The sequence below is a fragment of the Gopherus flavomarginatus genome, chromosome 1 (genome assembly GCF_025201925.1).
Source record: "Gopherus flavomarginatus isolate rGopFla2 chromosome 1, rGopFla2.mat.asm, whole genome shotgun sequence".
NCBI lineage: Eukaryota > Metazoa > Chordata > Testudines > Testudinidae > Gopherus > Gopherus flavomarginatus.
This window is the reverse complement of record NC_066617.1, coordinates 349064429-349080864: the sequence shown is the minus strand read 5'-3', so window position 1 is coordinate 349080864 and position 16436 is coordinate 349064429. Positions and strand designations below refer to the sequence as shown.

The 16436-nt window shown below is 39.3% G+C and overlaps 1 protein-coding gene across 2 annotated transcripts in view; it reads right to left on the bottom strand.

The window, feature by feature from the left end:
- NOX4 (NADPH oxidase 4) overlaps window positions 1–16436 on the bottom strand; it is a 172019-nt gene that overhangs the window by 78224 nt on the left and 77359 nt on the right. For both annotated transcript variants that reach the window (XM_050941509.1, XM_050941510.1), the window contains exon 11: window positions 14541–14601. In XM_050941509.1, the coding sequence (XP_050797466.1) occupies window positions 14541–14601 (61 nt within the window). The remainder of the gene's footprint in view (window positions 1–14540; window positions 14602–16436) is intronic.

Genomic DNA, 16436 nt, shown 5'->3' with positions numbered 1-16436 from the left:
TTAACATGCATCTCCTCTTGAAAAAAGTCTATATTACAAATACGCTAGGTAAGATTGAGATGTGGGAAAGAGACTTGAGATACAACATTCATAAGTGGTTAGAGCACAAACCACAAAAGCCATGAAACGAATTCCTTTTGCTATTACTAACATGTAGGAAACCATTTTTTATCAGCCCTATCTGCTATGATTTGCACACAATTAATCTGTGCTGTATTTAGTTCAGACATTTAAGAATGCTGACCAACCCCCTTCCTTCTCCGGTCTCTCACTCATACAACAGAATGATCTGGGTATATTGTTATTTGTAGAGCTGGTCTGAAAAAATACTCTCCCCACAGAAGTTTTAAAGTTTTTGGTGAAAACTTGAAACCCGCAAGTTTTCGTTCAAAATCTTTTGACTTTGGGCCAAAGCATTTTGATGACAAAACACTTTTCATGAAAAAAAAAATGTTTTGTCAAAAGCCCAATTTTCCATTGTAAAACACTTTTGATGAGATATTTTCTACTAGCCCTAATTACTTTAATTACAGTAGCATCCCTAGGCCCCAGCTGAAATGTGTGTCCCATTGTGCTAGGCACTGTACAAACACGTACTAAAAGACAACTCCTGACCGAAAGACCTTACAGTCTAAACAGACAAGGCAGACAAAGGTGGCAAAGAGGTAGTATTATTAATCTCATTTTATAGAAGGGAAGCGAGGCATCAAGAGATTAACTAACTTGCCTAAGGTGACAAAGAAAGCCCATGGCAGAGCTGGGAACTATTCCCAGATCTTCCGAGTTACAGTTCAGTTCCTTAACCACAAGATTGTCCTTCCTTTCAGACATACTGCATGTTATACCTCTTTCCCTTGTGAAGGTGCAGTTAACTCCTCAACACAAGTTCATATAAAGTGCTACAAGGGTAATAGCGCTTAGAATGAATATAGAAAGAATAAAAAAAAAGTTATACTTTAATTAAAACATACCTGATCTTTTTATGTAAATATTTTAAGCCCTGACATTGGTACTTACTTCCCCTGAAAAGTCTGTGCACCCACAACAAAGGGCTCCCATTGTACATGCTCAGAATTGAGTGTAGGAGGATTTGGGGGAATTCTCCTTGTGCTCTCTCCAGTCCTTGTAAACCTATGGGGAGGCGGGTGGGGGCAGGAACAGTCTAACACTGGAGTCAGGCTACTGATTTATTTATTCATTTAATTATAAAATATACATTGATGCACTGAGACCAGCACATAGCCATGGCTTCAGTGAGTATGTGTGTAAAAATCAAACACTATACACACACACACACACACACACACACACACACACACACACACACACACACACACTATAAAAAAACATTATTAACCAGTTCCATCAAGATGCTCAGAGTGTAAGATATTTTTATACATATTTGTCCAAGTGAGCAGCAGCTGCCCCACTTTGCATCTAGCATATTCAAGTAGCAGCAACAAAATACTGGAATGAATTCCATCCCACGCTGAAACTTTGCATCCATCAACAGCAGAAACATCACTCCATGACTGTGATCTTTTGCAAAGTACCAGCTGGCCTGTCCATTCACATTTGATCTTATTTTAGACCTTAAGTACTGGATCATTTCACAAACAGTTTTCAAATACACATTCATTATGGCACTCAAGAGAAAAACACAACTAACTACTATATAATGGCTTCAGACATTTAAAATTAGAGTGGACAAAGCACTAGAACTGGAGGGAATAATCTTGTACTTCCAGGGTTGGACTCATGGCCTTTTCCATCTGTAATTTCTGAGATATCCAAAGGGTGTTTTGAGGCTATTAAAAGGCCATTGTATGCATCATCCCCTTCATCCACTCTTTTTTTGGTACTCTGCAGCTCCTTACATCCCCAAACCATACAATTAACCATCCCCTGAACAAAGTATGTTCACATTCCATTCCATTAAAACACTGAAGTAGTATTAATGGACTTCCCCTATACAAACCTAGGTGGCAGGGCAGGGGAGGGAAGAGAGAGACAACTACTGTATGTAGTAGGAAGAGAGCCTGAGACATAAGCCCTTGTATCAGAGGCCTGATCTGAGGCCTGTGCTAAAGTAGTCAAAGCTTTACTGATAAAAAGCCAAGACAAGCTGTGAGCAGGAGACAGGACCTGCTCACAGAATTTGGCAAGAACAGGGCTGATATTGCAGAAATACACATTCCTAAGTAGTGCTAGGCCCAGAGTACTCACACAAACACATCCTGATATCAAGTGGCACCAGAACATCCCAGTATCAAGGATGGTACAAAAGCATTCCCCAAGGATAACATGAACACACTAACCCCTCCTAAAAGATAAGGTCAGGATGACAGTATGTAATAAAGATGTTTTAATTGAACCAACATGTACAAGGTGATGGCTAATAACTAGCCACGTCAGGGGGCAGTAACTAACTATGTCAGAGGGGCAGTACGTAACTTGTTTGTATCAGGGTATAAAGATGTATCTCAGAGGGAATGTCTTTGTGTAGCCTAGGGAGGGACGGAAAGTCCTGCCGTTCACTGAGCTGATCCATTGTTACGGGCATACATGTATTAGTGGTCCGTATACTAGTACCATGCTTCATCGACAATAAATCTGGCCTGGTGCCTTTGTACCTTCACGGATCTTGTGGTCATTGGGAGGTTTGCTTAAGGTCTCCTGTGGCAGAGCTGGGAGAGCACACAGAAAGAACACAGAAAAAACACACACAACCGAACATCTAACCACACTATATAAATATTAGTGCAAAGTGTTTTTAAATCTCTCATCCCTTTGTAATTTTTTAAACCACATAGAATTCCACTCATGAAACAAATGCAGTAGGCTGAGCTTCATGGAGTGGAAAATATGCCATTTTAACTCAAAGTTTCCTTCTTCGGTACTGTTTCTTACTTGTGGTGGCTACATTTGTTATAAACAAGTTTTCAAAAACTTCAAAAGCAAGCAAGTTCACACAAGGAGGAACAACAGAATGAAAGAAGGATGGTCCAATGGTGAGGGCACTATTCTAGGACTTGAAGACACCCTTCCTGTGTAGCCCTGGGCTAGTCACTTGAGGTACGTCTACATTGCAACAGTGAGTCTCAGAGCCTGGATCAACAGAATCAAGCTCACCGGGCTTGTGCTATGGCACTAAATACAGCAGGGTAGAGGTTGTGGCTGGGGCTGGAGCTCGTGCTCTGAAGCCCATCCCACTCCCCTGGCTTTACTGCCCAAGCTCCAGCTTGAACTGAACATCTACAGATCTGCTTTTAGCACCATAGTGCAAGCCCCACAAGCCTGAGTCTGTAGACCCAGGATCTGAGACTCATTGCTGCGGGTTTTAAAATGCAGTGTAGACAGGCCCTTGGTCTCTCTGCATCTCAGCTGTAAAATGGGGATAATAACACCTACCCACCTCACAGGGAAATTGTAAGGATAAATACAAAAAGATTGTGAGGTGCTCATATACTATGGTACATGGGGGCATATAAACATGGAAGGTAGATAGAATTCTCAGCCACTACATATGGAAAAAACAATAACACTATGTACCCTGAAGGGCCAATGCCTTTCCAGGGCCTCCAATCCTTGTCTAGACATATATTTATCTAACCAAAAGGGATAAAAATCAATAGAAACAAGGGCTGAATAAAGGAACAAAACATACATTTTTATTCACTATACATTAAATATACAATATAACTAATTATACATCATATATATAATGTATCACTCCCACTGTGTTTTCAACTCTGACTTTTTCAGAATACTTACAAGTTTAACTGCAAAAGCTTCCCCCACCATGGCTGCACTGAAAACACAGGCACTGTAAAGCAATCAGAGCTCAGCTGGATCCTAATTAAGTTCCTGTTTTCTGAATAAACTTTAATAGTCAGTTGGGGATGATCACAGGAAGAAATGCATAACTTTTCCCAAGACCTCACCACATCTGAAGCTCCACCTCCTATTCTATCTCAAGACGCGCAATACCCTGTGTGAAGGAGATCATTTGATGATGGGAAAATGAAACCAGACAGGATATATTAGTTTCTCTCTACTTCATTTGGATGCATAGCACAAAGTAAAGCATATAATGTGTCAAGTAATAAATCTAACTATCGTTTTCATCTCATTCCATGTACATTTCTGCTATTAGGTCTTAAATCTGAGCTAAAGAAGTTATTGCTAATAACTTTAGCCAGCCAATATCCTAAGGGTAGACAACAGTTTACAGATTAATCTTAATATTTTTCTTCTTTAACTAATATTTAACTTATTTTTTCTATATTCACAATCTATAGATCTTGATATCCTTGTACTAATGTCAGTGGGAGTTTTATCTTAGTAAAGACTATAGGAGTTGCTCCTAGATAACCTTTTCCATTTTTAATTTCCATGGTTCTAAGAACATAACAGGATTACTAAATACAGTAGTTTTGATATGGTACAAAGTCGGATCCTACTCAAGCCAACACCAAAATTTTTCATTGACTGGAATGGGAACAAGACTATGCTGTAAATGTTACTCTGCAGTATTACATTAGTGTATTGTGCAGAGACATTTAACAGATTAAAACCCAGTTGGTTAAATGTTATTTAGACCACAGTTCCTTTTACAATCCTTGGGAAAGGTGTGTAGCAATGTACTTTTCCAACATGAATGTTTTTGCAATTCCTCAAGTCACTTACTTTTTACCTATCTAGTTTCTATCTAGATTCTCTTATGGTGCCCATTCAAGTACCTTCCACAGAGCATTAAAAATATCTAAATCCTACAAAGAATCCACTCGCCGTTATAAAACAAGCAACACAACAAGCCTGAGAGGAGATGTCAAGTCTGTTGCAAACAGAAATGGCAAAAGATAATGCATTAAGTGCTAAACAGTTGGTTTACTGTCCACTGAATTACTAGGAAATTACTATTTGCAAAATTAGATACCCAGGCTATTCAATTGTGGGGTGCAATTACCCTAAAAAAACCCATTTCACAGAATACAGACATTAAATAATGCATATTAGAATAAATCATTATTCTTCAAATTATTATCATTTCACTTTTTAAAAAGTCCATCATTGTTTAGCTGAAGCAGCACTTGAGTAATACTTGTAGCATAACTGAAATCCTTGGGAGAATTGACCATGCAGTCAGTAGTCCAGTGGTAGTCACTGAAGGAAACAGAGTATCTCTGGTTATGTTTTTGAAAAATATGTGTGGGAGGGTATGTGGAATCTTCCCTAAGGAAATGGCATTTATATCTTACTCAAAACACATACGGGAATATATTCAGTCCATGTTAGGGGAGGATGCTAAATTCTGTTTATTGAAATGAGAATGCAACACACCGACTTATTTACTCAGATTCAAAATAATATAAAGATGCCTATCAAGGCTCTACAAGCTCTAACTATTATTGATATCACAATAAAGTCCCAGCAGTATTAAAATAATCATTTCACAAGTATGCAGCCAGACAGACACTTGGTAAAACTCCTTTCCACCACTCCATTGTTATGGGAAGCATACCCGCAGCCCCTCTCCAAAAACCCTATCAGACTCAGTTCCTCCCTCCCTATCATGCATGCACACAGCAGGATGTTCTTCCTGAGGCACAACCAGGGAGGGTGGTTATGCACTATTCCATACGCACAATGCCCTGCTTAATATTTTTTGGTTCCAACTGGGTCAGAAATAGCCAAGCAAACTCCCACTGTGTTTAAGTACATCTGCTTCCAAACACAGAACAGGCTCCCTGCTAATTACTGAAAGTGCACTGATGATCTTCCGAAGTGGCAGCAGCACTAGCTGAAATACATGGGAGATATATTTGGATAGATAATTGGGCTTTTGACAAAACAAAAGCGTTCACAAGTGTCCGCTTTCTGATGAAAATTACAATTTTTGTTCAAAAAACTCAAACACTCAAAAACCAAAATATTTTAGCCAAAAAGCAAAATATTTCAATTTGGCTACACTATTGCACTGCCTTGAGTCCTTCTTTTCCATGGGCCAGGATTCCCATTCAGAATACTTCTCCCAAGATGCAGGATGGCCAGAGACTCCCATGATGCTTCGCCTCTCCTCTCCAAGAGGGGAGACTATGATCACCACAGGAAATGTACTCTGATCTGGGAGGTTGGCCTAAAACAGAATGGGAGTTTGAGGCAGCCAACTACAACTGCCCTGAGGCAACACGGCAGTATTTCCAAATCAAAATATTTTCATTTTAAGCAAAATATTTTGGTAGTCAAATTTTTGGTCCGCCAACATCCACCAAAATCAATCTGTGAGAATGTTAAACAATTTTTCTGGTTTTCATTAATGTTTTCTGCTGAAAAAAAAATCATTTTCCTAGTAGTGTAAATACTGATGTTTCTACTGAATAATCAATGTTGCAACAAACAATATGAAAGATGATTTCAGTATAGTTTATCCTGGACCAATTTAGTAAAAATGTCACATATTGCATAAGCCAAAAGTCACGAGACCCCTTCTTATCTCACTGTTACCAAGAAGTGGGGTTCAAAATGAAAACAGGAAGAGCTGCAGGAGGCTTGAGTATATGTAATGTCCATGAAATGAAAAGCATGGTGAATAATGGCTTGTCAGATGTTGCATTTCATGATAGTTGTGCCAAGCCCTTGCTAATTACCGTCACAGCACACCTTCCTCTGCTTAGCATGACCCTCATGCCTTTCATTGCCATGCATAGCACACAAGGCTGCAATGCCATTCACATTTTTGATAAGCAATTGCCATTCTGTTGAAATCTCTCACATGGTTGTATTTTCCTGTACTATTAATCACCTGCTACATATTAGTTAATAGTTAATGATCACCTGTCTCATTACGGGGTGCCATGTTCATCATATTACAACCATTATTTTTTGCTCATTCACTAGAAATTTGCCCAGAAAACTGTCCCCCATTTTGCTCATCTGAAATTCCAAACATTGATGTAATATTCTGGTGAATTTGGTGCTCGCAGAAGTTGCTGGACTGACAGCCACAAAGACTGAAGACTTTTTTATTATTATTATTCACAGAATGTGTACAGCATGGACAGCAACAGGGAAATGCCTCTATCTCCATACAGCCCTGCCTGCCTGCCCTGTCTCAGAGCTGATCCGGAGTGACTACATCTACTGGGGAGAAGATAATTCAGTGTCCATGCCTATTTAAATACTTCAACTCTGCTGAGAATGCAGTTAGTGAAAAGTTCAGTCATCCTAACACCTGCTCACTCTACAATGGTCTCCCTGGAAATCCACAAGCACCTAAGGTTCTTAAAGATACACATAGGATTGGAAAGTTCAGCCAGGCATTGTAAACTCATGGTTTAAAGCACCTATCCCCCATCTAGGGAAAGCTGGCACATGGAGGATGGAACACCACTGAACATTTCTGAACCAGAGATATTAAAATCTGTCTAATTTAGTATAGAAAATCCTAGGACAGAAACTTTGTCTTCTTCAATAACCCATAAGGTAGCATACAGGATATTGGTAATGATTACAGAGAGAGGTGACCGTACAAAAGGTGGAGCTTTGCTTAGAAATCCACATAATTATCTGGACTTGGGCCTTTATATTCTAATGATCTTCTTTAGTAAAGTGTAGCAAACGCGACTAATGGCCCTCTCTCTCTTACTATATTTGCAAAGTTTAAGCAGCATAATTATTTTGAAGACCAAGTAATAAGGGTAACTCCTATTCCAAATATCTGAGAAACTGGATCTCTTTGATACTTGCAAATGAATGTGCCATACATATACAATGCATGCACTGCCATCCAACAATCATTAGACTGTTTTAAATAGTCATACAAGTTCTTTGTGGCAGACTATCTGAGTACATGTGGACAATGACTAGCAAATTGTGGCTGCCGCAAGTAATTAAAAAAAAGTCAATTACCACATACCTGTGAAATATTACTGTCCCTGATTTACAAAATGGGAAACAGAAGCACAGATAGATAAAGTGTCCAAGTCAGACAAGATGAAGCAGAGCAGAAAATTCAACTCGCAGTTGATCTTTCAAGTCGCAATTCAGTGTCTTAACTACAAGATTATTCATCGTCTCCTACACGTAAAATATTGAAACATAAGAAAAACCTAAATCATTCAGTCATAGAATCATAGGCTCCCCAGAACTGATACCTGCGGAACCCCATTCAATATGCTCTTCCAGTTTGAGTGTGAACCACTTATAGCTTCTCTCTGGGAACGGTTTTCCAACAAGTTATACACCCACCTTATAGTAGCTCCATCTAGGTTGTATTTCTGTAGTTTGTTTATGCGATGATCATAAAAGACAGTATCAAAAGCCTTATTAAAGTCAACATATACCACATCTACCACTTCCCTCCTATCCAAGAAAGCTGTTAGGTTGGTTTGACTTAACTTGTTCTTGACAAAACCATGCTGTTACTTATCACCTTTATTATCTTCTAGGTGTTTGCAAATTGATTACTTAATTATTTGCTTCATTATCTTTCTGGGTACTGAAGTTAAGCTGACTGGTCTGTAATTCCCTGGGTTATCCTTATTTCCCCTTTTATAGATTGGCACTATATTTTCCCTTTTCCAGTCCTCTGGAATCTCTCCCGTCTTCCATGACTTTTCGAAGATAATCGCTAATGGTTATGTTATGTTCCCTTCTTTATTTTTTTTTTAAAGAAGTCATAGAGAGTTTGGGAAGTGCAAAAAATTGAGGTTTGGGGATAACAGAAATTGTCAAAATAGGACCTTCATTGTAGGAAGGTTGCTATAGGCTAATTTTTGAGCCAAACAATCTTGACTGTTTCCTTTAAACTAGGAAATAAGAGGGTGTTTTATACCAAATCAGATGGAGAACAGTTTAAGCAAAATCATCCAGGTTAAGAGTAAAAAAATCACAAATGTAAACTGGCTGTCATTAATTTTCCTTTCGTAATAAGAACATTGAGGCTTTCAGTGTCAAGCCAGTAAGCGAAATTTGTTCCTGTCTCCTTTCTATTAATGATTTATTTTAATCTATTTACAATAATAAAGCAATCAATGAACATTAATGGCTCTAAAGAGTAAAACATATATTACGTATGGCAATCTTTGGCTAATGACACAGCTAAGTCATTTTTATGTTTTTATTCAGTTTTAGAGCTGGGCAAAATTTTTCAGACAAATTGTTTGCCAAAAAATGCAGCTTCAGTCAACCTGAAACTATTTGTGAATTGGCCACAAATAGTTTCGGCCATTCTCAAAACAGCTGGATGAGGAGGTGCTGCTAGTGCTGCTGCTCCCACCCATCTTTACAGCCTTCAGCCAAATGATTTGAGCATCCTATGGGATGTTAGAGACCCAAGTCTGAATCCCTGTTCTGGAACAAACCCCAAAACGGACCTTTCTGTTTCACTGAAAAGTCCACACAATTTCAATTTTGGTTCTATTTTTTTTTCTCAATTTTTCAGAACAGCACCAAATCGACAAATCAGTTCTCGGCTCAGCTCTATTTAGTTATACAAATAAAATAAAATAAAATAAAATAAGCAACAAAATCCAAGCTCTTTATGGCTCATTTCTGCAACTGTAACGTATGGAAGCATTGAATTCAGTGGTTGCAGAATCAGGTCCTTATTGAACTGCAAGGTCAGAAGGCTTCACCAATAATGTGGGAATTATTAGTCTGAAAATTGGATAGTTAAGCCTAAAGCCTTAATGTGCCTAACAGAGTCTCACTATTGCCGATTCTGGAACATTATTAAACTGAGATTTAATTCTGCTGGTGTGACTGACTGTACAGCATCTCTACATGGTATCGTCTCTCTTGCTGCTTTTACTCGCAAAATCTAATGTAACAAAGGGGAACATTATTAAAACATACTAGCATGAAATAAAATAGACCCAAAACAGAAGGGATCTTGAGGGAATGTTGATCACTGTTTTTATCCTTTATTTGTTTACTAACAACTGGATATTTTAAAAGAAACTCAGCAGCAATGAATGATTTATGAAGATAACGGAACAAGTTTGTCGCCTCTTTCACTCAAACTTCATACCCTCTCTCTTCCTCTCTCTCTCTCTCTCCATTCTGAACCAAACTCAATTAGGGTTGTGGTGACTATTGATTACATGGTCGGCTATCTCAACAGTTTTAATTGTATCCTTTAGTTTTCTGAAAATGAAATATCACTCTCTTTCCAGTTCCTACATTTACCACTAAATTTTATCTGGCTGCAATGGCTAACAGCACATCACAACTTGCTCCCAGGAATACCTCCTATACTCAGAGCTGTGAGGATTTAACACAGAGCCCATGCAGCCATGTCTCACTATATGAGGATTCCCCATCCCAAGAAATCCCCAGCTGCCTGTTTAAGCCAGTTTCTGAAACATCACAAGATTGGCTTAAAAAGCATGAAAGTTTATTTGGTTTCTGAGTTTTAAGCCTTCAGGCTGCATTCAGTTCATGTTTTCAGACTTTTCTCACATCCATGAGGAACGGAGATTTATTTTTTTCCTGTTTAAATGAAAGCTGGGATTTTCTTGAAACCACTTGACTCCAGGAGCTGGAGCTTTAAGAAAAACACCAAATATAGCAAGAGTTGGCAACAATGATAAAGAACATACTGTATCTGATTCAAACCAGGACAGTCAATACCTAAAGCAGAGGATCCTCACTGCAATATTTATCCTCATCTCCAAACCAAGCAGACCAAAGTCACATGTCTACCTCTTCCTGGGCCAGGATAAAGGATAGTAAGACTACAGGATCGTACAGGATAGTAAGAGTACCAAATTCAATCGAGGGCCAACAGTGCTATTATACTGTCTCTGTAACAATGTGTTGCAACCCAGCAACATTGGATCTGTCTTGCAAACATCTTTAACATGATAAACAGTCTGACAGAAGAATGATATCACTACAGAATAAAAATTATTAAGGCACAGTACAAAACCAATGCTTTTAATATAACCCTAACTAGTTTGTCCTAGCAGACACTGTAATATATTGCAGTCTTTTTACTGGATTTATTAAAAATATACAGTTCATCTTAATTCTTCTGTGTGCTGTATATTTATTTTCCATGACAACATCTTGCAGAGCTGCAGAAGAGCATGTCTATTTCAATGCTATCAATATTACTTTCTGTCTAAAGACCTGAAGTACAGTTAATGAGCAAGACACATTGTTTGCTACAGTGTGGTGTTTTGTTTTTGCTGCTGTTGTATTGCTGGACAGATCATCATGGCCCATGGCCTCTCAATTCCCTTTAGGGGGTGTTAGTTGAAATGTCAGCTTTAGAGCACAACTAGCAACGGTACTTGAAGGAGCAGCAAGAGAAAGGAGCATAACAGGCGACAAAGCTGACAACAAATATTAAGCCAAAAAAAATTTTAAAAGGACTTCTGTAAATGTTCGGCTAACAAACTTCCCGGGTCTGGAGGAGACCAGGGTCACCAGTCAGAAAGCAGAGAAGCAGAACAAACACATGTTAATCAGCTAATGTTTATCTACTGCATCTGAAAGACTATAAGGCTTTGTCTACACTGAAAAGTTTTGCACTTTAGCTATGCAGGCAATCTTCAATGCACTTGTCCTCCCAACACACCTTTGAGGTAGGAAGTGCTATTATCCCCATTTTACAGATGGCAAATTGCCTAGGGCAACATCCCCTCCTCTCCTGGTAGCTACTGGCCCAACAGTGCTTTGCTCCAGTTTGGGACGCAAAATAAACTATATTGGCACAGCACTTTTATAATGGTAAAACTACGTATACACTAGGGCTTTTACCGCATAGCTATATCAGCAAAAAAAAATCTCACCCCTAACCATCATGGCTCTGCTGGTAAAAGTTTTAAGGGCAGACTAGGCCTAATGTACCATTTACACGGCACTTCCCATCTGCCAAATGCTTTATAGACATCAACTCATTAATTCTCACAACCTCTATGGGAGCCAGGAAAGCAGCTTACAAACATGGTAATTAAGGGGTGGAGGTTATATTACTTGCCCCTGGTCACAAAAAGAGTTGTTGCCAGAGGATAAATTAGAACATGGGTATTCTTTATTGGCAAGCGTGCGCCAAAGCCCCACCTGTGTTTGTGACCTTCCCTGACAAAGTTTTGGGGTGATATCCAGTACAATATATTTCATTAAGCATAAACAGACTGGTTAATTAGAAGCCCCCCCTCAAGTCATCTAAAAGAAAACAAAACCTTGCATGGGTTGTGATTTCCTTTAAGAAATCTTACACAAGGAATTTCTTTTGGCACCAATCTAGCCCTTTCAGACAGATGTCTTCCAGGATTACATCTCTTCTTTCTTGCCAGTTAAACACCAGATTGTGGCCCTGGAACAACAGGTGTGGCATCCAGGAGTTGCAGAGTCTAGCCCTACAGCCACGGATGCTTGAGCAGTTCTACAAGGGAACACACATACACGCCCAGCAAGGTGGCTGTTCTTTCCCATGGACAGAGTTACACACTCCACCAAGCCCCACTGCCCTAAATGTATACAAATCAGGCAGCTATGAATTCAAATACAGGAGAAAAGATTGGTCTTGTGGTCGACGCACTAGACTGGGACTCAGGGTCCAATCCTGGTGCTGCCACAGGCTTCCTGTATCACCATGAGCAAGTAATTTAGTCTGTCTATGCCTCTGATCCCCATCAGTAAACAAGGAATAATTATGGCTTGCCTCCCACCCTCTGTCTGGCCTGTCTATTTAGACTAGGGGTTCCCAACCTATGGCCCGGGAGTTGCACACGGTCCACCAGAGCATTTCATAAGGCCCGCGCCCTATTTCAACACAATATACTAACACCAATTCATTAGCATTTTGTGGTCATGTTTACATCATTTTAGTTTACACAACCTATCTAAATACATATGAAACAAGCTGAACTTAAAATATAAATCAATACAAGTGACTTTAAATCTTATTAAAATACGTTGAATCTGTTTGGCCCACACAAGGCTGTGCTTAGATTTACGTGGCCCTCCTGTGTAATCAGGTTTGGCACTACTGATTTAGATCATAAACCCCTCGGGGCAGTGTCTGTTTCCCAATATGTTTTTGCATGGCTTAGCACAATGGGATCTCTAGTACTATTGCAATATGACCATAAATGAAAAGTACTCTTATCTGTACCCAAAAGTCATCTTCAGGATGCATGTTCTGCCGACAACACAGGAGACCATGCACAGCCTTTCTGAAAAGGTATTAATGTGCCAGATCCTCAGCTGGTGTAAACTGGCCTGGCTCCACTGACTTTAATGGAAAGGCTCTGATATACATTGGCTGAAGATTTGGCCCACAGGCTATGCCCTTTAAATGAGTCTCAAAACTACATTTCCCCCACACTGTTCAAATGCATCCCATGTTCCACTGTATTAAATCACTAATTCTTAGGAGTGAATAATTATATTGCCTAAAGATCTATTAAATATCTGCTCCTGGCCTGAAAATGTACTTCTGAAGTCATAATTATTCATTCAGAAGCTACTTCCTGCAACTACTGGGATGCTAAATTTATATCTGCTGGAACCTAGGCAAGAAATGATGTTCCATCAACAGAAACCTCCCACAAGGAGTTGCCATCTCAATTATCCTTCTGTCACCGCCTGCACAGGATGTGGTAATCACTCTTTCAAGCCTGTTCTGCCTGCTCTGCCCCAGAGAGCTTACAATCTAAACTGATAACACAAACACTAGGCAGGGGGAAAGGAGATAACATACAAAACCATGTCTACTAAAACCAGGCAGTCAGTTGCACCTGCTGAAGTTCCCAACCCCTCAAGAAAGATCAGTTAGTTAACACCTTGTTTTTTCTTTAAGCAGCTCTCTCGTCCTGGGGAGAAGTGATGAGTAACAAGCCCAGCCCACACTGATGAATCAGAGTAAGTGAATATAGAAGACATACCTCTACAAAAAACCAAATGAGCCTGCTTCCTCTTAAGACAGAAAATTCAAAGCTGGAAAAAATCAGCCATCAGACACCAATGACAACTGTCACCTAAGTAAACAGCTGTCACGTTGAGCAGCAAATTAGAATTCTCCTCTGCATGGAATCCAGGTTGACACCTGCGGTCTGGAGAATATTGACAGAGCAGCAGAAGAGCAGAGGAGAACATGAAAGCAACCTGTAATCTCAGTGTGCCATAGGTGTTAATTAACCCGGCAGCCAACCAAACTGCTGGTATTAAAATTCCCTTATCAAGGGAGTGCACATTTCAGCATTTCTGCAGGCATCATTACACTTGGCACAGAGGCAGCAGGCTATTGTAAAAAGCATAGAGACTGAAGCACATTACTAATAATTAGCTGACAAGCAGAACATCTGTTAGTACTAAAAAAATGTGTTATCTAAAGAAATTCACATCTGAAAAAGTCAGCGGTGGCATTGATAAAGCAATAAAGGCAACTTCTGACAAACAAATATGAATGACCTCTAGCGAGAAATCTTCATAATCAAAGTGTGACCATTGTATTCAAGCCTTCAGGGGATAAAATTTCAAGTGAAGGTATTTGTGCCTAAAAAGGAAAGTTTGTTTCTACATACCTGTCCAGTCTCCCACTATTTTAAGATGGACCCCAAATGTTGCTTTGGTATCTGTCGGACACTGAAAAAATGAAATAAGTTAAGGAACATTTCTGAAAAATAATTAAATAAACTGAGATTTAAGCACGATTTTGAGACCAGAATCTTAGCTGGCGTAAATGAGAGTAGCTCCAGTGATTTACACCGGATGAGGAGCTGTCCTTTCATTATAAAGCAATTGCAACTTCAGTAAAATGCAGAAAGCCTAGAACAGACTGATTAAGGCTCCAAACTTTCTTATCTCTCATCGTGATCATGGAATAGGCCTGGGATGTATTCAACTTGGATGTGATTTCAAATAGCCACTCCTCTAAGTTGTGCTCAGCTACAATGGCTCACAAGGGACTGTTATGGTAACTGAGGATCGCAGGAGTGCAGCAATGCTCAGTATTGCCAACCTCATTCAAAAATCACTAGCCAGGCCTCCAAATCACACATTGAGAGTTCTTTTTAGTTCCCTTCTGGCTTTTCAACCTTTAGGGTTCACATTTTCAAGCTTATCCTTACAACCTTGGGGGGCTAAACGTTCACTTTTTTTTTTTTTTAATGAAAGCTGAGACTTTCTTCTATTCAAATGACTCCAGGTCAGACTTTAAGAAAAACACCAGATAAGTGACAAGTTTTTAAAGTGCTTATATACCAGTGCTAGGAGTCTATATAATAAGATGGGTGAACTACAGTGCCTCGTATTAAATGAGGATATTGATATAATAGGCATCACAGAAACTTGGTGGAATGAGGATAATCAATGGGACACAGTAATACCAGGGTATAAAATATATCGGAAGGACAGAACAGGTCATGCTCGTGGGGGAGTGGCACTATATGTGAAAGAAAGTGTAGAATCAAATGAAGTAAAAATCTTAAATGAACCAAACTATACCATAGAATCTCTATGGACAGTAATTCCATGCTGTAATAATAAGAATCAGCAGTAGGAATATATTACCGACCACCTGATCACGATGGTGATAGTGACTGTGAAATGCTCAGGGAGATTAGAGAGGCTATTAAAATAAAAAACTCAGTAATACTGGGGCATTTCAACTATCCCCATATTTACTGGGTACATGTCTCTTCAGAATGGGATGTAGAGATTAAGTTTCTTGACACCATATATGACTGCTTGTTGGAGCAGCTAGTCCTGGAACTCACAAGAGGCGAAGCAATTCTTGATTTAGTCCAGTGGCTCTCAAACTCTTTTACTAGTGACCCCTTTCACATAGAAAGTCTCTGAGTGTGACCCCCCCTTATAAATTAAAAACACTTTTTTATATATTAAGCACCATTATAAATGCTGGAGGCAAAGCAGGGTTTAAGGTGGAGGTTGACAGCTTGCGACCCCCGATGTAATAACCTTGTGACCCCCTGAGGGGTCCTGACCCCCAGTTTCAGAACCCCTGATTTAGTCCTGTGGAGCACAGGATCTGGTCCAAGAGGTGAATGCAGCTGGACTGCTTGGTAATAGTGGCCATAATATAATTAAAAGTAACATCCCGGTGGTAGGGAAAACACCACAGTAGCCCAACACTGTAGCATTTAATTTCAAAAAGAGGAACTACACAAAAATGAGGAGGTTAGTTAAAAGAAACTAAAAGGTACAGTACCAAAAGTAAATCCCTGCAAGCTATATGGAAACTTTTTAAAGACACCATAATAGAGGCTCAACTTATATGTATACCCAAATGGAAAAAAGTAGTAAGAGAACCAAAGAAGTTTCACAGTGGCTAAACAAAGTAAAAGAAGCAGTAAGAGGCAAAAAGGCATCCTTTAAAAGTGGAAGTTAAATCTTAGTGAGAAAAATAGAAAGGAGCATAAACTCTGGCAAATGAAACGTAAAAATATAATTAGGAAGGC